Below are 26,214 nucleotides of genomic sequence, written 5' to 3' on the forward strand. Positions count from 1 at the left end.
CGCGTCATAAACGTTTATACTCTCGTGAACATACTACACTTGCAAACGGAGTGCCTGCTCCACGTTATTCGGTATTTCGAACGCGGACAAACGGTAAATCGCTGTCTTGAACGAGCCCCAAAAGCAACGGCGACGTGGGGGAGCGGGCCGGGGACTCCCGCGCCTGCTTTCGAAACGGGCCGCTAGGGGGATTTCAGTGGCGCCCCTACAGGCCGCGCTCGAGGCGTATAGTCTGCTTGAAAAGAAGGCAACACGTAAAATACAACAGCTGAAATACGCTCGTGGACGCCGCAAGCGGCCAGCAAAAAACAGCGATTTTGAAACCGAAACCGAGGAGAGAGCGGCCATTGTAGTGACGTTGCAGCCGTCCAGCGAGCGGCCGGACGGTCACCAGCTCGGCGGAATGTCTGCGCGCAAGCTCTATGCCCGCACGGGCAGCACATGGGTGAAGCGCGCGCAGCAGAGCTCGACCGGTTCTCCAGCTGCGTGGCTGGCCAGAGGAAGAAGCCCCCGTCGGCTGGAACGTCACAGGCGCGTCATGGCTGTTTACGCGATCCGTCGGTAGGTGCAGCATGGTCTGCGGCGGAGCTTTTTTAAACGCTTCTGACTGATTAACGAGGCGTGTTACGGGGCTACCACTTGTGTCCCAGCTGATTTGAGGCTACTTACTACGCATTAAAAATAAATTTGGTCCACGTGAAATTTGAGTGCAGTTGGCCTTTAAGGGGGGACGCGGGTCTTAGAATGGTCAAAAATGGCCAAAATATCGATTTTGAGAAAATTCAATTTTTGGAATTATTGTACCTTCAAGCACCTGCCATCAAAATATCAATGCGAAATTCCATCGGGAAATACTCTAAAATCATGTTTTGAAACGCCTCGAGGGCCACAAAATGCCCCGAATTGGGCAAAAGTTGCTTCAAATTCCCGCGCGCCCCGCGGGCGAAGCAGCCGACCGATCGCCGCCATCTTGGTCTTGTTTTGAAGCTTGTTTCTTTGTGCGCATTTTGCGATATCTCAAAATGGCGTCGCTTGAGTAGAACGACCGCCCTTGCCAGTTTTCCGAAGGCACCTTCTCGGCCGCCGATTGGCTAGAGCGGGCGCGCGCGGTTTGAGTTCGCCATACGACCCCTCCCATTGGTCGGCGCGACTGCTGTCATGGCGGTCGCCATCATGGCGTCTGCTACGCGCGTCTGACGGAGTCCGCTCTTCTGGCGCGGCGCTCGCTTAGAGCAGTTTTTTTTTTAGTTTCTTCTAATTCTTCCATCGCGTACTTTCGTGAATGATGCCAGGAGACGTACGTTTGAAGAAGACGACCCGTCATGCGCACGGGAAGCGAAAGCGTCATCCGTCTATCCCAAGGTCGCGGTGCGACTTCCGCTCGACTCCGCCGGATAAGAATCGTTCGCCGCCTCGTATTGCCTCGCCTGCCCCTTCGCCTGACCTCCGGAATCCATACCTGGTCCAAGCACGTCCTGCCGGCTTGACACGAGGTATTACACGGCGAAGGAGATCGCCGCGCGTACGGAACACGCGGACGAGGTCAAGCGCAGAATGGAGACCAAGTCAGCAACGCAGCGGAAATTCGACCTCCTTGAAGTGGATTTGGCGCACTCAGAGGAAGAATCCGGCACAGATTTTGTCTTAGTGGATTTTGCAATGCTGAAGGACCTTCTTGCGCACGTCAGGTGCGGCAAGTGCGGGCTGGCGGCGCCGGATTTGAGGAAGCCTGACCGGCAGTACGGCCTCGCCGTGAAGCTCGAGGTGACGTGCTCGGTTTATGAACACCGTGTGGAACGTTTTTCCTCGCCAAGGACCGAAGGATCTGGCAATATCACTCTTTTTGAAGTGAATATGAGGGCTTTGAAAAGTATTCAAAGCATCGGGAAGGGGGTGACTGCTCTGTCAGATTTTTGTGCTGGTATGAACTTGTTCCACAGAGGCCTGCACCACAAGACATTCCAAGCGCACTTGAGGAAAGTGGTTCAGGTTTGCGAGGACACTGCAGCAGCCTCTAAAGCTGATAGTGTGCGTGCCATCAAGGACTTGTACTCGGACCTTGGTCAGCCGCCAAACAACATAGATGTGATGTTTGATGGCACGTGGATGACAAGGGGACGGTTGTCACACATTGGAGTGGGCTGCATCATTGAAGTGTACACCGGCTTGGTGATTGATCATGTAGTCCTCTCTAACGTTTGCTTAGGTTGCACCATCAGACCCAAAGCTTCAGATGAGGGCTACGAAGATTGGCTGGCAGACCATGAGTGTCAGCGAAACATTGACTGTGGTGCAGGACGCATGGAGGTAGAGGCAGCCCTGATAATGTTCAAGCGCTCGCTCTCCAAGAATGGGCTGCAGTATACAACCGTGATGTCCGATGGAGATAGCCGCACCATGCACGGCTTGAAGGAAAAAGGCGTCTATGGGTTTATCCCCATAGGCCAAGAAAGTTTGCCTTTCGGCTACATTTATTTTCCCCAAAAGACTCTTTTGAGGGCCAACAGCATGATGCATTTGCGGAAAACGCACTGCGCAGTGTCCCACCCCTGCATTGCCTGTATCCTCTCAAACTTCCAGCATAAAAACCGCGAATGAAATAGCCTCATTAAAGAACAAAAAAAGGGGGGCACCTAAAGCAAGTTTCACCCTCACACTTTTGCCGTATACAATATTCTGGGTACCACAGTGCACTGTAATAGATGATGGCACTTCACGAAGGACTGTTGCAGTTTTCACGACGCCAGCAAGACACCACCAGATTTCACAACGCTAACAAAATGCCAACCGATTCGAAGTCGATAAATTTTGCTAAATTCCTGATGGGGTCCGTTACTTGGCCTTTTGTATCTCCAGTTCTAGTTGACATTTTTGGAATCCAAAGACAGATTTGAAAATGGGAAGAACATGCCTTTGTTACTGGGAAATTTTGAAGCTACACTACTGACGGTTCATCTCGTAGCACATGGCCAAACTTCAAATGCAGTTTTCTCAGTTTCATATTTTTGGTCACTTCCCTCAGCCTTACGCAGCTTTTTGGAAACTTCTTTTTGCTTCATAAGGTCAATCTTGGTACCATTTTTTTCAGTACAGCCTGAGGCAGCCGATGACATTCTTAGTTTTTCTGTTTAGGCTATGCATAAATAATGACTTGCAGTTATTTTGATGAGCCAAAATATCCAATACTGCCATTTTTTGTACTTGACATATGTTTTTATGATGCCGTGACTTTAGAGAAAAACGAAGAATGTCATCGGGTATGAGAACTCTCTGGCTATCCATTCATGTAATTAAAAGCGACAAAATGCAATGCGAAAGTTCATTAAAGCTGCGTAAGAAATTACCTAATTGCGGTTTAGACTTTGTATGATAACTTTTGAACTAACAGCACCAGCTCAAATATAATTGCATATTTGAAATCTACAGAGAAAAGCACATCGGTGTGCAAATTTTCATAAGTTTCTACCCATAAATAAAAAGTTAGTTTTAAGACCCTCGTCCCCCCTTAAGCAGCTAAATGAAGTTGCGGGGACCACCTGGGGACCTTTAACGTGTGCCGAAATCTCGCACACACGGGGGGCGTTCTTGCTTTCTGCCTCCATCAGAAAAACGGCCGCCGCGACCTAGAATCGAACCCGCGACCTCGTCCTCAGCAGCGCAACGCCTTAGCCACTGAGCCACTGCGGCAGGTGAGCTTGCCAATTGTCACCGCTATCACCCTCAAATCACTTTTGTTTTGCTGTGTACACCCGCATGGCCAAACGGAATGTCGTTAGCAGCTAACATCGTTCAGGGGCGTCGGACGCCAGCCGGGAAGGAGGGAAGGAAGGGAAGAGAGGAAGGGGAGAGAGGAGAGAGCACAAGCACTCACTCTTGTGGGCGCGGGTCATGCGGTCGGCCCGCTGGGTGGCGTCGCGCAGGTGTCCGTGGTACTCGGTGAGGAAGGTGCGCTCGTGCTCGAAGAAGTCGTCCACGTCCCGCTGGGTGGAGGACAGGCGCAGGTCGTCCGCCGACTTGCCCAGGTGGCTCAGCAGGCCCGCCAGCCGCTCCTTCTTGTTCTTGCCCCGCACGCTCAGCTGCCGTTGGACGACGTCATAAGAAAAGCATTTGCAAAACGACCACCACCGAGGGAGGTTCGCACAGCTTCCTCTAATTGTTAAAGCAAACTCGGCGAAACTTGTAGTTCTTGCCGCTTTTCCCCCACCGATTTCAATGTGCCATTATTGTTTGAGAAAGTCAATTGGTTACCATGATAACTGGAGATAATTGGTCATTTTTGGAGGAACTATAGGCAAGACAGTGTAGGTTGCAAAACTAATTTTTATACTTACGAATACTGTGAACCCTGGTGATGAGTGCAATAAGAGAATTGGTTGTTTGAGGCACACTTGGAACTAATGTTACAGCTCATTAAACTTCGGTGGCACCCGTGGCAAGGAAGCATTTGCAATGCCCATTTCAAACACCACAGACGCCCACGTCCAGCATTTGCCGAGGAAATGTGGCGCAGCGTGGAAGCAACGAGAGAGCATCCACAGCCTATCGCAGAGGAAAGGTGGAAAACGGCAAACAGAAGTTGGATTCCGCTGGATTGTACGACGACGGGGATTTTACTGAAAACTTTCCGCTTCCAATGTCGGCTCGTGCCAATGAAAATCCACCAAATTTTATCGTACTTTTACGCAATATGCTGAAACTTGATTGTTACAATCTTTTTTTTTACATTGGTTTGTAGCAGCACCGTCATGTCTTCACCAGCACCATCATCATCAGCAGTATTGGCCAGAACACACTTGACACCCATCTGGAACATCATCTTGTTCTATGCACCTCGTCCTTGCCGTGGCCCAGCCAGCGCAACCCAAATAAACGTGGTTGTCTACAGTTAACTCGTCAGTTGCCTACAGGTTAACCCCTTAAATCTGAGACACTTTAAACTCTCGCAAAAAAACACAGAGCTGCTTATTAGCACTGAAAATCAAGCGTTTTCAACGACCCATGAAAAACTCCCCCACTTTCAAGGCCTTGAAAATGGCACCTCTGAAATTTCGACCTCTGCAAACCCTGTACAACACCCAAAGTTGGACACCTCATTTGACTCGTTCTCGAAGCGCACTCATAATATTACCTTGCCATCCCTTAAAGGGACCCTGCAACACTCTCTGAGCAGTGCAAGTAAGGCTGTGCAACGTTTAGCTTACAGTGCCAGAATACCCGAGCTAAATAATACACATGCACATGTAGCGGTGAGCGCGCAAATCGCTGTGATGGACGCCGAAAAATCAACCGCGCGCTCTTCAATTTTTCTCATTATGCACCCCTGGCATGGCCTCAACTACATCATTGTGGCCATGGCTGACCTATTGGCTCTCGCTGGTCCACTTCGCGGCGTATTTCTCGCATTTCCTGCGACGATCCGCCGTCGTCGGCACTGTGTGCCAACGTCATCTATGCCTGAACCTGTGCATAGAGTTGTCATTTCTTTGTGTTATGAGTGTGCGCGGAGTTGAAAATGACAAACTCAACACAGTGTAGACCGCTAATAACATATGTCGCAGGAGCCGCAAAAATCGGCAGTATAAGTGGTACCGCACTATAGCCAAAAAAGGTGGAAATCCACCCAAATTGCAACCTACATCTTAAGTCATCCTACGTTTACCATCACTCAAATGCACAGCGCTTAAAAACAAAGGAACGGTCTTTATTTCATTTTTTTTTCCACGTCAGCCGCTGCTGCAGGGTCTATAGCAAGCGTGGTCTTACAAACGGCAAGCGCGGCTTTAACTTCCGTTGTGTGTGTTTTGAAGAACCACAGCTGCGCTTTTTGCATCTACGAACAGTGAGCTTGAGGACACGGGTTCAATTCCCGGCCGCGGCGGCCGCTTTTCTGATGGAGGTGAAAAGCAAAAACGCCCGGGTGTTTGAGACTTCGGCGCATGTTAAAGATCCCCCTCAGGTGGTCAAAATTAATCCGGAGCATCACCTGCTTACAGTTGGCGCGTTAATCCCTGCAATCAATCGATCAATCAATCAAGCGTCTATGAACAGATGCTGCGGGACGAAATATTTTTTTTTACCTCACCTGGTGTTCACGATGCCGAAGGTGGCTGCTTGTCAGCGCAACGTATCGTACTTACCCGATTCTAACACGCCTCCGATTTTCCTAGGCTTCCGACGTTCGAAATCGTTGCTAAAAGCTTTGGCGCCATCTTGAGATGGCAATGGCGATGGGTGGGACGAAACTTGCGCTGTTCCGGCAGTTTCGGTTTCGTATCCAATTCTAACGCGCATGCGATTTTTCGGCCTATTTTTCCGGAAAAAAAGTGCTTGTTAGAATCGGGTAAGTACGGTACTCGGCTTCGCACGGCTCGCTTGTTCGGAAAGGGAAAGAGCGGTGGCTTATCTGCACAACATTCTAAAGCGTAAACCGCATGGTCGATTTCTTCTCGTGAAGACGTGCACTGCACGCCGCAGGCGCGGCGACACTGGCGCGGATACAACTGGCGTGGTGCGTGCGGCGCTAGCGTCGGCACTGGCCGTGAAGTGGTGGAGGCAGCTCGAGCAACCGCTTCTAACCGCTCGCTGAAAGGCCGCACCAGGCGCAAACAAAAATGCTTAAAAAAAAAAAGCTGATAATCTGATTGAAAAGTGGAATATAAACTGCCATCCACATTGCCTGTGAAAGCCCCCATCAAAAAATACTGCGGTGGTAGGCCTAAACATCTCTGGCACAGCGAGCCGGCTGCTTGGAGCACTTCAAATCTTCCGCCATTAGGTGCACGTGTCCCCATTGGTGCAAGTCATCAGACTCCTCCCACTGCCACGCGAAGAAGCCACCGCGAGCGTGGAATCGTCGACAGAAGCGTGAAAATAAACGCATGCACAATGCTGACGTACCGTGTGTGGACGGGGATGACGGTTGTGATCTTCAGAGGAGCATCAAGCAAGGACAGTTGTGGTCATGATGTACGCGCGAACTATAGGGTGCCTATTTTTTTCTTCTGTGTCAAAGTTTGAGGAGAGCAAGGGGTGCGTGCTGCGTGAGATGGCCGATTTCATCCCCTCTTTTTTTTTTTGCTACCCTAAAATGATGCCCCAGCTGTACCAGTAGATCAGCAGACCCGCCGGAATGGTATTTTGCTTCGGCCAACCACATTTTAAGCGGTATGCTTATGCATCGAGTTCTATGTGAGGCAAACCAGTGGTCACAAAAACCCGCATTATATCCGGTCCCGCACTATAAGCGGTTACGTTATAAATGGTCTACACTCTACTCCCCTTTTAACGAGACCACTCGACAACGAACGTTTAATGCTACAAAAATGCCCAACCAGCCTGAGCACGTGCTGGCGAGCAGGCAGCCATGCCTGCTTTTTTTTGTGGCGCCAAACCGGAAAGAGACCCCTCCACGTTGCGGAGGAAAGGAGAAAACTCCCCGGCCTGTGATATATCAAACGCCGCTGAAGAGAACGCCGCGAGCCGAATCCCTCTCCGGGAGAGCGTGTGCAGATTAGATGGCGTTGGCCGTGGTCGAGTTGAGAGGAACCAATAGGCGCAATTTCTCATCACGTGTAGTTTCGGTGTTTCATGATTCTTGCGGGAGGAGATTGATGGGACAATAGACTTTAACCCAACATACATTCCGAGCTGTCGACGGTAAGTGCAGCAGGGTCCCTTCAATCCAAGCCTTCCCCCTCACCCCTTCCACCACTGCCACCCTTTGGCTAATCCCCCTTCCATAGCCCTCAGTTGAACCCCCCGTGAATCCCGGAAGCGCTCACCTCCTTCTCGTACTCGAGGAAGACGTGGAAGTTGTGGTCGACGCGGAAGACGGGGTGCAGGGCCAGCCGCTGCAGGAACAGCTCGTGCATCGCCACCGTCTTCTTGAACGTCGCCAGGTACTCCCTGCACCGTTATCGTCGTCACGCCCGTCATAATCATTACAGGGGAGGACAGGGCGACATTCTCCTTTAAGACACAGTTTCCACTACACAACCGGGCTCTACAAGTGACTGCTGAGGATACAGAAAAAGGGGGGAAACCGCCTTCCCTTCTTGTACAAGGTATTGGCTGCGGTGTGCAGGAACACTCAATTACGCAACACGCAAGCACTGGCCCCCAGTCCCACACCTACCATCGCACAGAATGAAAGCAGAAGCACACTACTCCAAGGACAGGTCACCCAGTGCATTGTAAACGGAAACCCAGGAATCCGAAGGCAGTGGAAAAATTGTACAAAACGCATTGCACAAAACGTCGAGTAGGCATTGAATCACCGGAAAATCACAGGCAGTTGGGGCCGTCTCATGACTCCACTAGTAAAGACAGCATTGCGGGACCTAGCAACCGTAGCATTGCCAGTGCAGCGACAGGCCACCGTTTTGACTCCAGTCAATGTTGCGTGTTGACTGGGCAACACAGGTACAATGGTGCCAAGCAGGCAGTGTCATTAGAGTGCCACTTTAACGACAAGTTCTGCAGCCAGCTGAGAAATCAAGCCTCCAGGTCAAGAGGGAATTGTCAAAAAAAGCCGGAGTTTAGTGAATCATAGCCCGTTTGAAAAGTATTAAGCTCCCGTTCCGTTTCGTAGCTGTTGCCCTCCTCTTTTTTTTTTTTTAAGATTGTCTTTCTTTGGCTACATCATCCCGAAAATTTTGGTCTGTGTGTCTGTGCTCCGCCATTCGACAAAAAGTTAAAAGAACTCCTGAGCAAGACAACTACAGTGGAACCCCGATCGTAGGACTTTCAAGGGACCGCGACAAAGCGTCGTACGACCGGGGTGCGGGCAAATGAAGGCCTAGTAGACGGTCTCACGCCGCAGATTAGCTAAGAACTTATTTAAACTACTATATTTAACGCATTGTCGCATGATTTGCAAACCTTACCTGAAATCCTAAGTTTAAAAAAAGAAACGCCTATGTTGTGCCTTCCTCCACTCTACGGCATCTGAGCTAGCCCGCCAGCTCCGCGCCTCGCATGATGAAGATAAGCCCAACATGGTCGAGCATATTGAAGTGACAAAAGCGAGTGTGAAACCACCAAGGCCAAGCTAAACGAACGATAGTACAAGGCAGAGATGTAAAATAAACGGCATTCCCGTACATGGTGTAGACCCTCTCAGCGGTCCCGTGCCGTCACTATTGGGTCGAAGTGCTCAACACTGCTGTTACCGTTTCCCACAAGACCAAGCAATGCGAAATAGGCAAGACGATTCAAACTTCGCGAGTAAACCGTATTGCGGCGAAAATTTCAGCGCGGTCTTGCTACAGTGGGGCCCTTCGATCTACAGTCGTGGACTCACCGCGGACACTCCCTGAGAAGCAGTCCTGCATTCGATTTTCCCATGAATCCCTACGGCTTCGGGGAATCCTCCGACTACCCGCGGACTATCCGCAGGGAGTCAGAGACTGTAGATCAAAGAGCCGCAGTGACTTACTGCGGCCACCAGCGAGTGACCCAAAATGGCAGTGCCAACGTATATGTGTCACCACCCTTGCGGCAGACGCACGCGAATCGAGGCGCCCTAGCAACGAAAGGAGTGGAGTGCCAACGCGGCTTTGAAAGACACCAATCAGCCAAGAGCAGAGATGTAGGGAGAGGGAGCGTTGTGAAAGGAAGAAACTTGGATCGAGCGGGCGGGAAAAGCGAATGTTCGGTTGGCCATTGCCGTGGAGTTGCGTCAGATGTGCTTTCGCATTTGTCGGCGGCTCGATGCGAGCTTCAAATTCACGGTCCACCTGCCACCTGAAATTCGACTTGTCGTGGTTGGTGCGTTGGTGTACTGCTGCCGCGTGGTTCCGTTAAAGGTTAACTCCCGTTCACAAGTACCCGCCTGCTGGCTTGCGTCTGTTCAGCAAGTGGTCTGGCCCGCATGCGGGCAGACCAGTTATAAGTGTTGAAATAAGTGTTGAAACCAAAAATAAGTGTTGAAAGCAATATTTCGACCGGAGAATACACACAGCTAACGCCTCAGCCTATGCCTCATGTCAGCATTGCATCCATTGCAACAATAAAAAAAACATGCCAAAAAGATGGCGTGCAAGAAGTGGACGCCGCACGGGTGGCAAAAGACAGTCTTGACGACATTTGCAGTGAGGCGAGCAGGTACGTGGCCAGTTTTTTTTAACACCTAAGCTGTTTCACCAAATCGTAATTTTTCGTGCGTGCAGTTAAAAGTACCAAGATATTGCCGAGCACGCGCACGCGAGCGTGGGCCTTGCGGCGACTGCCCGGCAGACCAAGGAAACGCCGAGCGTTCGTTCGTGCGTGCGTGCCACGCGACGACCGCCCAGCATCCCCTGCGCACGTTTGTCTTGAGGACCAAAAATTTGGCTAAAAAATCAATTTTCTGTATTAATTTTATTTGCAGTCTACAGGTCCCAAAGAACGTACCTGCAAAATATCATAGCTGTATCATAAGTATTCACAAAGCTGTGCCCCTTTGAAGACTCCTAAATGACCATTTTTGCCTATGTTTGCAAGCTTCGTGCCCTGTTTTCTCAGAACTAATTTTTTCCCCACATGGTTAGCTGTCGGGTACAATATCTTGGGATGTACTGGTTCGATTTACATCATTTTTGCTGCATTTGAAAGCTTATGATCTGAACAGTGCAATAAAACCACAAAAGTACGGAATTTCTTTTTTGCTGGCACAAGATTTTATGCACTTAGCTTTGCAAAAACATTGCAAATTGATGACCCGACATTTAAGAATTTTACAGCGTTTACAGAAACAGTGCTAAAATTACTGCAGTGGCATAGTTGCACTCCCTGGTCCTTCTGGAGCACAAAGGGATAAAAAAGCTATTTGAGTATTTCGTAGGTACATGATGAAAAAATTGCCCGAAACGGAGTGACGTAACATGTTGCACAACTCTAAACGTACACCCCATAGACGAAAACTGACTGCATATTTGTGCTCAGGATGGTGAAATACACCCAATGTGTAAATCTCAAGCACATAGGTTAAAAAATAAGAAAAATGTCCTCAATTCCCCCGATTGGCCAAGATTGGGAAAAAATTTAAAAAAAACTCCAACGTTCGCCGTAATCGAGGCAACACTCTCGGAACGAGAAAGACACGTCGTAGCGTGCGCCCCTCCAAGGTGATGTCCAAGGATTATCACTTCCAAACAAATGAAGGAAGCTCACACTTACAGCAACAATGCTGGAGTAAAGGTCGTTGCAGCAGCGAAGCACCAAATTGGCTCCATAAAGCTTCGCTACCTTCAAGTCTCGCGTGTTATAGTGTGAGCTTCCTTCATTTTTTTTGTTGGCTTACACGCAAAGCATTTTTTTTTTTTCGAGTCTTCCTATTCTGAGGGGGGGATACGCTTAGAATGGGGGCCAGCCTACACTGAGTAAATGCATCGGGAAGTTTCTCGGACCCCACAAGGACAAGAAGGAAGATGGCGCAGGTAAGACCACAGACTCACGCCTCGAGCTCCTGCTTCATCTTGGCGAACTCCTCCTTGGTCATGGAGCCCTCGCCCTCGCCGAGCTTCTGAAGCTTCTCCCGCGAGGCGTCGAAGTCTGGCCGCGGAGGCGCCGGGGGAATCTGCACACACAACGGCAACACTGCACCTGGCGTACCACCCCCTCGCTCGGCCAACCATGGCTACTAGGCAGACGAGTGCCTGCCCGAACCTGAACACCTGACACCAATTAGTCAAGGGCAACGTAGACCTTACTGCGGTTGGCCTTTTAATTAAAAGGCAGCAGTCAAGAGGACCACACAGGTGGTAAGGGGGCACATGGATCTTGGGGCAAAAAAAATTTGCCCAAGAGAGCACTTTTGCAGGTGTAACTTTTTTCTCGATTTGCAAGGCACAGTTTATCCTGCAGAAATTCTGTACTGGGAACAGCACCAGGTACTTATAAATGCCATAGAGACAGATTTCAACAAAAAAAAATAATTTTTTCACAATTCCCCAGTTCGCCACACGAGTGGTATCGCACAGGTAGGAAATTCCCGAGAGGTACATCCCAGCATGTAGTGCAGCTAAAAAGACCATTTCTCTTGCACTGTGAAGCTGAATGTTTAAACCATGCGATATGGGAAGCAGATTTTTTGCATTTTGTGTTTCAGTAGTTGTTTAATTAGCCTTATTTTTAACTGATTAGCAGCAGTACTGCAAACAGACAAATTAGAATTTATGTAAACTTGTCTGCGATTGCAAAACAAAAAAAGACTGCTTCCCACATTTCATTCTCCACAATGTCTGGTATTTTTTCTTTCTGGTATCTTCATGCGTTGCTGGTATTTTTTTGTTGAATACGTTTTGCCTATTGTTCTCAAGAACAATCCAGGAAGACGTTTAATTGACTAGGAAACTAATTACCTCAAACCTAAACTAATTGCATATTTGAAATCGGGTAAAAAAAAAGTTTTCGAAAATCAGTGCGCCCCTTTAAGATAAAGAGCTGGCACTACACGCTGCAACTTGGTTTAACCTTTGCTTTCCACTATGTAAATTACTAGCATAACAGCCCCGGAAGCGTGAAGACCACTGGAGCGTAAACCCATCAATGTACCTTCAGACGTCAGCAGTACAGTCTGGCACTGACTGCATGGCTAAGAAGAGGGTGGTTATGAATAACTGTCACCACCCTATTTACGTCCACTGCTAGACAAAGAAAGGACTCTCTCCTGACATGGGAAATTTCAGCCCCATGCTTACTTTTAACCACAGCCTACTGTCCACTTAGCCATCGTCAATGCATAGTTTTGCCGTGCACTCTAAAAATGACCTTCAGTTTGTACATGTTCTGCTTTAATTACAGCACGCTAAAAAGTCAAATACGGTACAAGCACACTGCACAGAAGCAGCAAGGATGGACAAGCAATGCATGGTACAAAGGTTTGTTTCTAGTGTTTAACTCTTTCACTACGGAGCCATAGGCCATCAGACACCGGTGTCCGATGATTTCAAACGTCCCGCGAAAGCTAAAAACGGCGCCTGGTGGACAACTAACGCCATCTGGCGTATTTATTGACAACTCATTTTTCGATTTTATTATGTTTTGTTGATACTTCGCGTGCAGAGACCGCGCCAAGAGTGAAATTTGAACCCGCGGTAGTGGCGAGTTGTGTGAAAACGGCGTCTCGCTGTATTTATAAACAAAACAGGCTTCCTATCTGATGACTGCGGCTTTACATTGATGTGTATGGTCTGGACAACGTATGGTAGGGATATTTTGCCAAATGCGCCGCATCATATCGCGTTATTACCTTCATGATAGCCTGGCACTCGTGTCAGATTACCGCTACGGAGCGATGCGCGACACTTCTCAAGAGCGCTGGATTTTTTTTCTAGTTTTTTGCCACTAAAGTGAAAAGGATTTTGTGTCAGAACACAAAAAAGTGTGCTTGGATGTATGACCGACTTACACTCAAGTGGCTTCGAGGAGTGGCACAGCCGTCAGTTCCGCTAGTTTGACGGGCCCAGAAAAATGCAAAACTTGGTGTACAGCATTGATATATATATTGAATCATAGCCAAGAAATGTAGGAACAATTTGTATATCGTAGAATTCCTAGAATAATTTTTAGGCTCACTACAATCGCCTATATACGTTGCGTGTATACTTTTTTGTGCATTTTTTTCTGATTACTAATCAACTGTAAGTAATTGTACCTTTCACAAAACTGCTGGTATGTGTTTGCAAGAGCAATCTATAAGCTACAATTACATGCATAGCAATGCTAAATGTGTCCACTAGCTCAAGAGAAAAAAATAGTTTTGTGGAAGCACTCAAAATCGGCCTTTTTTCCGCTGTAACGAAAGAGTTAACGCACCGGCGCAACGCAGGCGATGAGGTGCGCCGTAGTGGACGACTCTGGATTAATTTTGAACACCCGAGGGGGATCTTTAACGAGCGCCGAAGTCTCGTACACACAGGCATTTACACTTTTCGCCATCGTGGTCCATTTTTTTGTGGTCACGAAAGAGTTAACCCCTCAACGTTCCAACCAGTGCTGCCAACTCCTACAAGTTTACAAATCTTCAAATATTGGGGGTTTAACGCGCTGAAGCTGCCCCTGGGCTATGAGACACGTAGTGTAGGGCTCCACATTTGTTTTGGTCGTCTGGGGATCTTAAAGGCGCCATGAAGCCAAAATACTAGTTTGTGTAATTGGAAATATTTCGTGTTCTGTAGTGCCCCCAGCGCTTGTCTGGGAGCAAACAATGCTTTATTCACTGCGAAATTAATCAACTAAAGCTAAAATTTTGATTCTCACATTAAAACACGTGTTTGAAAAACATTTGCAATGACATCACCAGAACAGGCCTTTCGGCTAAGCTTTGTGCGGAGCGGAGCATTGCTTACTGTTAGTCAACCTAGACGGCGCCACCAGACCGCAGCAAGCAGTTTTCTGCCTTTGGTATGTTTGTGACCGTATTGAACCTGGTTGTTTTTTGTTCATTCTTTCGTGAAACATGGTGCTCGCTCGACAAATGTGGTGACTTAAGACACCGCTGCTTGCGTTACTCGGCCAGTGTCGTCTAAGACAACCCCAAAGCCCCGCAGTGCTGTGCATCTAAACGAAGCATAGTGCGCGCAGTACGAACACCAGTACGCATCGGTACTTCTATGTTTACGTGTGCTTTCGTAACTTCCAGTGTTTGTCCCACCATTCTTACTGATACAAAAAGAATGCGCCCTAAATTTGAACGCAGACAGCTTATTCAGCAAGCTTATAAGCTCTGCCTAATCCGAGTTTGCTTTTGCCGCCCTCCGCCAATCGCAGAGCTGGCTGGTAGCACAGCATAGATTCTGTACGTTCCGACATCGTAGGGAAATGAGCGAGTGGGTCGCATGGCCATTCCCTTTTTTCCCCAATTATAGAGCTTATTTGAGCGAAGTTTACGTTAAAAGATGCGTCAACATGATTCTAACGAGGCAATCTTTTGAATGAACCAAACTTGCATCTTGTCTTCATGTCCCCTTTAAATGTGCCCCTAAATCCCCACACAAACGTTTTTTGACTCTTGCCTCCATCAGGAGAAGTACACATGACCACTCGCGTTAGTTCTGCTGCTCTAACTTTCCGCCCAGCAGCCCAATGCCATTATGTGGGTGGGTTTAGGATGCACTCGGGTTTTTAAAGGGCAAGCGAAGAGGCAGTACTGACGATCATCCCGGCATAGTCCTCGCTCTCCTCCAGGGCATCATGGAGCCAGATGAACTCCTCGTGCTGCCGAAGCACCGAGAACTCCGGCTTCTGGAAGTCCGACAGCGTCGTCTGCCAGAGAGAGAGAGGGCCGTGCGGGCTGCCGTTAGCGATACCAGGCGATCCACAGCACAGCTTGCATTGCAGATGCTTCGGGAGCATCATCAACATACCCAACACAGGGTTCGTACAGGCTTCAAAATCAAAAATTCAAGGGTTTTCAAGGACCAAAAAGCACATTTTCAAGATCCCCGTCTAATGTTTTATCTGGAATTACTTATAACCTTTCCAACACAATGCAAAAGTTTTTTATTGCCCAACATCTAAGCACATTAGTGCACATTTAGATAGGTGCTAACGGGTTAGTAAGTGCTCCCCCAGCTTTTTTTATTTATTTATTTCATGGCTGGTATTTACAGGTTTTTTTTTTCTTTGTGTTTTGCTGAGGCTGTTTGATTTCAAAACTTGGTTAATGTTGCCTGCATCTCCTGCTTTGTCAGCAAGAGTATCAGCTGAAATTAAATCGCACAAGTGTTGCCTCAAGGCAGGATGAACTATGTACACGTCCACCATTTGCACATAAAAGCAAACATAGATGGAGCGCATGAGGCACAACAAACATGCAATGAGCAAGCGTCCACAGACTAGATGGAAGATGCAAGATAAGCCCCAACCACATGGAGCGATTTTGCGAGCGACTTGGGGCGCGACGCGACTAGCGACGAACTACTTTTCGCCGCGCACCAAGTCGCTCATCGAATCGCTCGGTTCTGGGTCGCCAGAAACAGTCGCTCGCCTCCCGGAAGTGGCCCCAGCGACTAGCCAATAGGAGAGCCCCTACGTAAGCACGCAACCTCCGGTTTAAAGAGAACGGGGGGAAGATCCACGCAGACGACGTTTGCGGTGCAGCGGCAAAGAAAGCTTTGCGTGGCAAAGCTTGAGTACACGCTGAAGCAGAAGCAAGAAGGCTCCCTCTCACACTGGGTGAGACCCGTGTGGGAAAAACGATGTTAAGAAAGCGAATTCTTCACGGCGTTCATGTTGGAGCCGAGAAACGAGGCGCAGAAGGAAAAGCGTGCGCTAACCCAAACCAGTGCAAAAAGCAAGGTAGAAAGGCGTAATACTTTTTAGTCATGCTTTTTATGACAAATGATAAAAAAAATGTTTGCAAACATCCAGCGTACCAAGCGCGTTACTATGCGCAATGCGGAAACATTGAAATCGCCATCCTCAGTCGCATGCTCAGTCGCTCGAGCCGTCGCTGTCATGTGGTTGCCTCGGCGAGCGACTTCGGTTTGGCGACAGCGGATCCTAGTCGCGTCGCTCGTCGCGTCGCTGGAAAAATCGCTCCATGTGGTTAGCGCTATAGAGAACAGAAGCTGGCTTTCACTGGATTGTATCGTGATATGGATTGGATTGACAAGTGCCTGCTCCCAATGTTGCCTTGTAATAATGAAAATCCACCAAACTGGTAACTTCACGCAATACACTGAAACTTGATTGTTACAATGTTTCTTTACATTTGTTAACACCTAAAATCCATGACAAACACTTGAAATTCTTGTGAAAAGGCAGGGCCATTGATTCTCTCCAGAAAAATCAAGGGTTTTCAAGGACCATTTAAAAATTCCAGGACTTTGCAGGCCTTGAAAGTGACACTTCTAAATTCAAGGGTTTTCAAGGACCTGTGCGAACACTGCAACACAGTGAAAGACAAATACGAAACACACGAGGCGAGTTACTGCTCCGCACAGCCACGGTAATGGGATACGCTAAAGGCAATTTCCAACTCTAGGAACTATTGCATGCTACGAGGCCATATTTTCATATGGCCCCGATTTCTGCCAATGGTATGTGCTACAAATGATGCCCCTACCGGAGTTGCAAATAAAAAGCAGCACTTGAAGAGAGCAGTCAAGTGCGCCAGGTCGGTCAATACCAACACATTTAGTAAAGGATTGTAGGGTTTCAACGTGCCGACGCTACACAGGCTATAAGGCGCACCGCAGTGGAGGGCTGTGGATTAATTTTGACCACCTTGGGATCTTTAACGTGCGCCGAAATCTCGAACACACAGGCGTTTTCGCTTTTCGCCTCCATCACAAAAGCGGCCACTGCGGCCGGGAATCGAACCCGCGGTCTCGTGCTCAGCACGCATCTAGTTATTAAGCCCTCAGTTGTTTTAGAAGCGCGCATCGATGCCCAGTTCTTGAGGAAGTGTTGCAAGCAAGTAATGGCACCAGTCAACGGACTCCATTTGCAGAAAGCTCTGTTCTACCTTGTTTGCAGCTAGGGAACGAAAAGACAAGCATATTTTGGGGGAGTGCCAGATTCACTTCTACTGAACAAAGGCCCCCACAGGGTTTTTGCTTTGTGGGAAATGGGGGGAGGGGGGAACACGATTATTGCACAACTTCAGCCAATAAGTGGACAGCACCGAGAGTTAATTGACAACCACAAATGAACGCGTTAGCTTGTGGTTTCATTTGGACAACAAAAGCTGCCGTGCTTTCTGACCTATACTCAAAGGAAACCAGTCCCGTAATCGCTCGCTCCTTTTGAGAAGCCGCATTATACGAGATTCGAGATTGACAAACGAGGCTGTACAATCTGGTCCTGAACATACAGGCAAACTATTACACATACATCACCTCACCTAGTTTCTCAACCAGTCATCATGCTTTTTTTTTGCACTGTACGTGGAACCACCCCACACTGCGGGGTGTTCTTCGATACCATGAAGGGCAGAAAAGCTGCTATTGGCCAAAGCCTGCAATGCGCCGGGAGACCGGGTGTAACCACCAAGGAAAGAATGATGACAGCCTTGTGTGAAACGTCATTCCGCAAGGGCTGCTGCTTTGTACATTTGAGAAATAATTTTTAGAGACAAAGTGCTTGCAAGACGATGACCCTTTATAATAACCAAGGCATTGCAAAGCCTCGCTGAGAGATACTTCAAAATCAGCCACATTCTGTCTTCCGCACAAATCATTTCGACAAAAAACAGGCCAGAAATCACCTCAGAGACAATTGCTAGGGTGGTTATTTGAGGCAGCAACAATGTAGAAGGGGCTCACGCACAAACAGTTGAGAATTCGGCGGCTGTACCAAATGCCATGAAACTAACGCTGTGAGCGAAAATATATGTATCATTTCGCTGCCTCCTTTCACTCAGTTCTGGCTGTAATAATGGTATGGTAATATTCAGTGTGGCAATACTGTGTGGTTCGTTCTAGTTACTGTACCAATATCTGTTTTTTGTTCTACGGAATGTTTCCTATTTTGTTCCCACTCCACCAATGTAAGCTATTTTTGCCATTTTTACTTGTGTTTATTTCATCTTTTTTGTAGCTTTTCTGATGCCAGTGTAACCCCCCTTACCCTATGTAATACCCTCTCAGAGGGCCTTTACGGGTTTTTTTAAATAAATACATAAATGTTTCTGAACCAAAGGAAACCATACAGAATGTCCCAAAAATCAAGTTTAAACAGGATTATCCAGTACCTAGCTCCAGCAAATGATACATCCGGCAGGCAAACAAAAGCTAACTACTGCACACGTCTTTCCGATCTCACTCGCGTCGAGTCCTCGAGCCCCACTCGTGTCGAGTCCTCAGCGTTTTATGTCCGGTACACAATGAAGTAAGAGTACAGTCCCACACCAACTCACCCAAGCAGCCTCCCCCCCCCCCCCCCCCCTTTTCCAATAATGAATATTGACAGTCATTTCGTCGGCACTCCATGACCAGAGCAGGCCACTTCCCTCACCTTGGTGTGGACGGTGAACTTGACCTTGTCCCTCTCACTGAGGGCGTCCGAGATGTCCACCACCAGAGACTGGTCCGCCAGGTCGATCGTATCCGACCGCATCTGGAGCAGTCGCAGGAGATCACACACTTGTAGAGCAAGGCGCAACCGAGAACTCACTGCACTGCTGATAGCAAACCCTCAAAAACAACGGGCTTCAAAGTGCGTGGTTTCCACGAGATCAGTCAGCTCCAAACGGTTTCCTCCTACGAGCAATACATGGCTTACGATGTCATAAAGATTTCACATTAATTCAGTGGCTGCTGAAAAACGCCACGATTTTCGACTCCTCCACCAAGGTTGGCCTCCCCAACCCCATTCACACTAACCATCTGCAACAACGTAACATCTGTGACAACTACTACACTGCTTCGTCATAACGCGGAAACACTCAAAACGCGCAAGATACGCCCGACCAAAGGAGGCGTTGCTTAGGCACGCCCCACTAACGGGGGGGAGCAAATATTCCGAACCGCGGGACCGACGCAACCGAACCGCACGGCGCCCGTCCAAGAGCGAGCAAAAAGGGGCGTCAACACGGGCCCGTAGAGATTCTTCGAAGAGTTCGCCAACGCCGGTGGCGGCGAAGATGACATGTCGAAGACTTCGTTCCCTATCGAAGGCGTAGTTACCGCGTGACCGGAAAAAAAGAGGCAGCGAGCAAGTGACAGCCGGCGGCGAAGCCAGCTGTTGCCATCGCCCAATCGGCGAAGGCACGCGAAGACTCTAGCTGCGGGGATGCCTTCGTGACATCTGGCATTTTAAACGTGCGTCAGGCGACAGGCAGACGACGCTTGACGGACGACCCTGTGTACGGAAGCCGACGTCAAGCCATGCCTCCCAGCGGTCACGTATCGACGAAGCGCACTAGCCTGGCTTCCGCAACACCACGCGACCTTCAAAACACAGCAAACTTAGCTTCTTATAACTTGAAAACTATCGGCTGTAATACGCAAATTGCGCGCGTCAATTAAGAACAATAAATAAAGCGAGTATACTTGGAAAGTTGCGCAGGTAGCCCGGAGCGATTGTTTACCAGTTTGCTGTACGAGGCGCGCAGAATGAACGAGGCCATCGAATCGGATTTCCTCGGAGGGATGCAAACGTTCGTACGAAGTGACAAGCCGCGAGGAAGCGATAGCACTCACACGGCGGGCCATATCCGATCGCCAGCGCTCGCTCAACTCCCAGGCGGGTAGGCCTAACATGCTCGTCGCGGCTGCTTCGTGCGGGGCCGAGCGAACGAGTGCGGCCGTCTCCTTACCTTCAGCGAGCTGTCGGTCGCGTTTGCCGTGTCATCGGCGCCGTCCTGAAGAGTCATCATCACTGGGCGCTGGCCGGCACAGTGACGACGCAGTCCACCGAAATCGCGCACGACCCAAAGCAGCGACCGCTCCGAGCCGGCCTCGCTGCTTCCTCCGTTCGAAAACGCCCACTCACACCCCCCGTCGGTGTCACATGGCCCAATCGCGCTCACGCTGCCGCCCGATAGCTGATAGGCGCGCAGAAGCCGGTGCACGGGTCAACGGCGCATGAGCGGAACTTATTCGTTCGTTTTAATACGATTTACACCGACGCACCCACAAATGGGTCGACTGTTGTGAGAATTCGGCTGCTCTTGCCACGGACTACGCGCTACAGACGGGGTTTTCTTCACCGTTTTATTTAGTGCTGCTCATGCTCAGACGGTTGTACATTGGACGGAGGGTGATGTAAAAATGCGACCTATTAAAAGGAAACAAAAATGAAAGCGCAGAAGTCGTCTGGTAGACCTCGCGTGTTAGCAAAAACAAGCTGCGTTTTTGCCGGCTGGTTTCGCGAGCTTTTGATGTTGGCTTCTTTTTGGCTTTGGATGAGCTTCGGATTCGGCGCAGTCGCTTTGGAATCCAAGACAAGTGCGTGCCATTACCGGATGCGCGGAGAGACAGAGGTTCGCACACGCAGAGAGAACTACAGAGCCATCGTTTACGTGACTGGCAATCGTTTGGAACGTTGGTGTCGCAGATAATCGGTGAGCTTTTCGTGTTTTGAGAACTTGCGGTTCTCACTGTGACGTCTAAAGTCATGGTCCATCAACTATAACCGGACTATCACTTTGACTGGCAACGTCGCAGGTTCGAACGCAGTTCCCGAAGGTGAGCGATCCCGAGAGCCATGGGCAAGAAGAGGCCTCGCAGCGAGCAGCCCGAGAAGCCTAAAGAGGACGACACCGAGCGTCCGTCTACGTCCAAGGAGCCCACGCCGAGCTCCAAACAGCAGCAGCAGCCGCTGGCGTCGACGCCTTCGACGTCGACGTCGCAGGGCGCGACGACTGCAAGGAGCAAGCCGCGCGTGTGGAAGAGTTTGAAGCAGGTGGTGACGGCGGAGCGCCTGCAGCCTGGCGCGTACGCGGCGCTGGAAGCGGCGCCGTCGGTGCGTCCGTGGCGCAAGTACTCGGACCTGAGTGGTTTGGAGGCCCCGTACACGGACCCCAAGACCAAGCTGCGCTACGCCGACCGGCACGAGTACGCTCGCCTGCGCCTTCTCACCGCCGATCAGGTCAACGGGTACCTCGTGCTCAGAAGGGCCGCGCTGCCCGTCACCTAGTGCATCGAGTGTGGCTGATTACTCTAATATGGAGATGTTGGGAAACAATGGTTCGTGTCTCTCTGCCGGTACGCGTGCTTACATCGTTTCACTGTTCCCTGCAAATCTCCCGTACTCTGTGCGTGCCAATTCCACCTGTTGAGTGCCCGTACTGTGTGCGTGCCAATTCCACCTGTTGAGTGGTTGAGTTGTGTACTTATTGAAGATTCGAACCAGTGGGACAGTGGAAAAACTCTGAGTGCGCTTAATTACCCCGCGGGTGATGTGAAATAACTGTTCTTACTCTCCCATTACAGTGCGCGTGCCTATACCATTTAACATTTCCGGCAAAGCTCTTGAGTGCTGCAGAAAATAAATGGATGTTTCGGAATAAGTAAGACAGTTTGAGTGATTCGTCGAGCGCAGTGTATTGCCCAGTGTGTGATGTGAAAGAATCGTTTGTTGTACTCCCCTTGAAGCGTGAAATCGCAGTCACTGACCGAGTAAAAAAATAATCTTTTTGACATTTCGAGAGTGGTACGGGTCCCTTTTCGCAAATTCGCAATTCCCAAACTTCGAACATTTTATTCCTGACTTTGCCAGTGACTTCGGTTCTACGCCTCAGAATATCGCCCATGACCGCGCAAAGTTTTGTCAAACACTTGAGTGGTTCGTACTCTGCCATGTGTTGTGTTTCCCTGCACAATATCACTTTTCATGGCAAAGCTCTTCAGTCGTAGACAATATGAATGGCGTTCCATCGGAGTCCTCTAACAATATGCGCCCCACTTGATCGTATTTTGTTTGGTGACATGAAACGTGGCACGATATTTTGCTGGCACTGGGTCCTCATTGGCTGAACACGCTGGCTTCAGCATGACGTGTACTTCTGAGTGGCTGTGGCTGTTTGCTGCGAAGGGCACTGGTTCGATTCCATTTCCTAAGGGGTCACGAAGACAAAAATACAAGTTTGTGTTGCCTTGAAGAACGAACCTTTGTGAAGTCGTTCAGCTTTGGTCCAGCTACGAAAAACATTTTAATAGTGAAGCTGTTTAGCAAATCATAATTTTTCGTGTCTACAGTTGAAAATACCGAGAAAGCATACGCACTTAGGATTATTGGCCAAAACTGGCAAAAAAAAAATACTCCAGCGTTCGTCGTAATTGTGGCAACACTTGCTCGCAACGAGAAAGATACGTCATAGCGTACGCCCCTCCAAAGGTGATGTCCAATGATTATAACATTAAGCTCGCACTTATAGTAACAATGATGTAGTAAAGGCCCAACTCGATGCATTATGCAGGAACTCAACGGACAGTAACAATACGATGGCTGTGCTATAGCGGCCAACGTGTGCAGGAAAACCTCACTGAGCGACGACATCGTTGTGTGCACCGGCACCGCTCGACTATCTAGAACTCACTGCCCAGCGTTCGTTGGCATGACGCATGCTCTGTGCTTCTCACCAGTTCACGTGCATTCATGTCTCGAATGAGAAGCACAGAAAAGCCCGTACTACAAACGCCGAGTGCACGAAGACGGTTGCCGCAGGATCTAGTGCGTGCTAACGGCATTCATTTTAAGGGAGATGTGAAAAGCTGCGGACGAAACGATCCGGGCCTGCCAGTCATGGAGAGCTTTCAGTGGCCATTTCGGAAACCCGTGTGAGGTGCAACAGCCAGGTCTCCGACAAAGGGAGAGATGGGGCAACAGAAGAAGGGTGTGACTCCTAAATAAAGGCAGGGCGGTGTGAGAGCCGCCGCTCCCCTACTCAAGAGTGGATGCGACAACTTTGGTTCAATCCAGAATATCGCGCCGATCAAGGGGCAGGGAAACATCAGCATGTTGGAGGAGATCCGGACTTACAAGCTACCTTAAAGGGACACTAACGGCTGAATGAAATGTTTTTAACTGAAAGATCATACATTAGCTGTCCCAGTTTTCGTTTGACAAGCAATGATGCATTATTTCCTGTGAAGTAAGCAACAAAGCTAGCATTTCTTTCACCCGCTTCGCTTTCATTTTTTCATGATGTAGCCGTTCCATCATAAACTAGGAGCCAACAAGCAGCGGCAGCACCAATGCACTTTAGAGCGTAAATGCTGGCAGCAGTAGCGTTTTCGTCACTGAGGCATGGCCGACTACTGGTTCTCTGGTTGTCATGGCTGACTCGGACATTTATGATTTTTCACCAAGTGAATGAGAAAACGATGCTCGAGTGGCCGGTGTGCCTGCCGACTCCAGATTCCCAGACCCCATCTAGCCAGCTGCCAGTGAAGCCTCTTTAGAAGCAACAAGCGGCATTTCGAACATCCAGTGCGGCGTCCCGGGCTCCCCGTTGGCACTGGCACTGTTCAGGAGGGCGCCTTCAGTTCACCTCTTCTGACGATCACAGTCATCTCATATTACAGACTCTTAGCACTCCGTATGGTCCGTGTTGTGCGTGGTTACCGTGTTGACCAGGGCCCGTTGCGGTAGGGTGGAATAGTTTCGCAGGCTGGCCCTTGCCATGCCCGTGCATTCGTCAAGGTGAGGTGTGCCTCCTCGCCCTTCCCGCAGGCGCAGTGGGTCCCGGACAACACGGTAACAACGTAAAAGACGGAACATGCGGACTGCTAAAACTCTATTATCTTCTTGCTTGCGGCACAAGCCTAACGGGAAATAAACAATCTTCACGGCAGCCATGTCGAGCCTGTTGTCTTCTTGCTTGCGGCACAAGCCTAACGGGAAGTAAACAATCTCACCGCAGCCATGTCGAGCCTGTTGTCATTGCCCGCGCTCCGCTTCGCTCAAACATACCAGGGCAGAGCGACGCGCACTTTACGGTTTATCAACAGCAGCTCGAGGTGAATGGAAAAGTACAAGGGCGGCTACATCGGCTAACCACTCGCCGTAAGTTCATTTCATAGGCGATTACGTTAGAACATGGTACAGGCACGCTTTAACGATAGCAATATCCGCGAGCGCGCACAATGGGGGATGTGATTGGAAGGTCAGGTTAGAGCGAACTATGTATAGAGTGGTTCAAACGGGCCCCAAAATGTGAGGCAAACAAAGGGGTGAAACCGTTTAGGGGCGCTGCGAACGTTACCCCTCCATCGTAGCGCAGCGGGTACAGTACTGCATCTACGCAAAACACCCGGGTTCATATCCCGGCTGAGCCTCTCCTTTTTTTTTTACATATTACCTCATTAGTGGTACAAAAGCGCCTAAACTGTACCGTATATTGTTGCTGTGCACTAACTCATTGGCTTCGTTTATATTGGGTGAGTGTTAGTTGAGGGGCGGGCCATTTGAAGCAACCAACAGATACTAAAACTTTAAAAATAGCTACAGCGCAAACAGAAACAAGAACACGTACTAACACATTGGCCATAAACTATAGCTGGCTGGCATTACTTCTGTAGCTTCCCTGCCTACTGCAAACGCGTACATAACCAGACTTTTATAGTTCCAGGAACCATCGGCGCAGCCGTATAGGCTACGCGTTGCTTCACACTAATTGATATAAAGTAAAATGGGAGAAAAAAGCTGTAAGGAAGACATGCAGCATAAACGAAAGGCCCGGTCATAGACGAGAACGTGCCAAGAAAGGTTTATCACCACGAATAAAAGGCTAAAGATTCAAGCAATATCGCACACTTCTGCTGCTACATATCTGACGCGAAGAAAGCTGCAACTAATAAATAAAAAAATAATTCTATTAATTGTTGATTATTGCTTTAAAAGACTCAGTGTGAAATATTTTTCAATGAAATGATGTGATTAAATTATCCGGAACAGGTCTTGTTACGCTGTAACGTTTGCATGTATTGTGCTTAATTCAGCCATGAACTCGTCCTCGCTTAAGACATGCAACTCATATGTTTTTGGCAATAACAAAGAAAACGAAAATGCACAATTTGTGTTTGCGTGGCCAAATTATTTAATACAGAGAGCTCATTGCACGATAATTCGCTAAATGAATAACAAAGGTTAGCTCATCTGTACTCGGTGATGATCGTCTGCAGGACTGCGCAAGCCGTGCCCACGGCAGTCTGTTCATTCCGCTTTCACTTAATTATCGCCTTTGCCATTGAAAGATTGCTTGTTGCCTTATATCTGATAAAGCAAGAAGCAATCTTGTCATTGTAACTCTAGATAAGAGAATTCCCTTGTTAAAGGTTCTGATCACCGTGTACGTTGTACAATTCGTCGGCGCCGTTACATTAAGTAATTTTCATTAAGCTAGCTTGCACGAATCGCGAATTTTTCTATGTCGATGCCAGTGGTTCCGCTTAGAAACTATGTTTCTAATTTTATTGTGCTGTCTCTGTTCGAATTTGTAAACGTTCAGAAGTTTACACATGCTTTTTTGGGGCGTATAGAGACGCAGCTTGCAACAGTGGCAGATATTGTTTTACAGAAACGGCTTCAGCATTTTCTATTTAAATGTGTACCGCGACCTTCGTTTGTAAGTGACGTTCATAAATTCAGCTTTGTTAAACCTTTCACAAGGGCATTAAAGGGACCCTGAAACACTTGCCATCGACTACTAGTAATGTATTTTGGGATAAAGTCTATTGTCCCAGAAATCTCCTCGCGCAAAAATTATGAAAATCCGTTCACAATTAACGAAACTACGCGCGATGAGAAATCGCTCATAATCGTTCCCTCTCAACTCGACCG

General features: G+C 48.8%; 2 protein-coding genes across 4 annotated transcripts in view; one reads left to right on the forward strand and one right to left on the reverse strand.

Annotated features, from left to right (window-relative positions):
• Snx6 (sorting nexin 6) overlaps positions 1 to 20,471 on the reverse strand; it is a 56,459-nt gene extending 35,988 nt beyond the window's left edge. Inside the window, exons 1-6 of one of the 3 annotated variants that reach the window (XM_077694907.1) lie at positions 20,246 to 20,471; positions 18,943 to 19,044; positions 15,136 to 15,246; positions 11,436 to 11,557; positions 7,782 to 7,905; positions 3,872 to 4,076 (exon numbers count right to left, since the gene is read on the reverse strand). In XM_077694907.1, the coding sequence (XP_077551033.1) occupies positions 3,872 to 4,076; positions 7,782 to 7,905; positions 11,436 to 11,557; positions 15,136 to 15,246; positions 18,943 to 19,044; positions 20,246 to 20,305 (724 nt within the window). In that variant the 5' untranslated portion in view covers positions 20,306 to 20,471. Of the gene's footprint in view, positions 1 to 3,871; positions 4,077 to 7,781; positions 7,906 to 11,435; positions 11,558 to 15,135; positions 15,247 to 18,942; positions 19,045 to 20,017; positions 20,072 to 20,129 lie in introns of those variants that run through there. The other 2 variants (XM_077694906.1, XM_077694908.1) reach the window with 2 other exon arrangements.
• A 61-nt stretch (positions 20,472 to 20,532) lies between these two features.
• Positions 20,533 to 22,492, forward strand: LOC144164385 (uncharacterized). Its single transcript, XM_077694909.1, has 2 exons — positions 20,533 to 20,992; positions 21,096 to 22,492. Exon 2 carries the CDS (start codon positions 21,136 to 21,138, stop codon positions 21,565 to 21,567), a length of 432 nt encoding a protein of 143 aa, XP_077551035.1. The 5' UTR covers positions 20,533 to 20,992; positions 21,096 to 21,135; the 3' UTR covers positions 21,568 to 22,492.
• Positions 22,493 to 26,214: the final 3,722 nt, after the last annotated feature.

This window comes from Haemaphysalis longicornis, unplaced genomic scaffold (assembly GCF_048455015.1).
Source record: "Haemaphysalis longicornis isolate Haplotype H1 unplaced genomic scaffold, Haemaphysalis longicornis Haplotype H1 scaffold_13, whole genome shotgun sequence".
Classification (NCBI taxonomy): Eukaryota; Metazoa; Arthropoda; class Arachnida; order Ixodida; family Ixodidae; genus Haemaphysalis; species Haemaphysalis longicornis.

Excerpts from the sequence above, each read along its gene's own strand:
- LOC144164385 (XM_077694909.1), top strand. The coding sequence starts at position 21,136 with ATGGGCAAGAAGAGGCCTCGCAGCGAGCAGCCCGAGAAGCCTAAAGAG.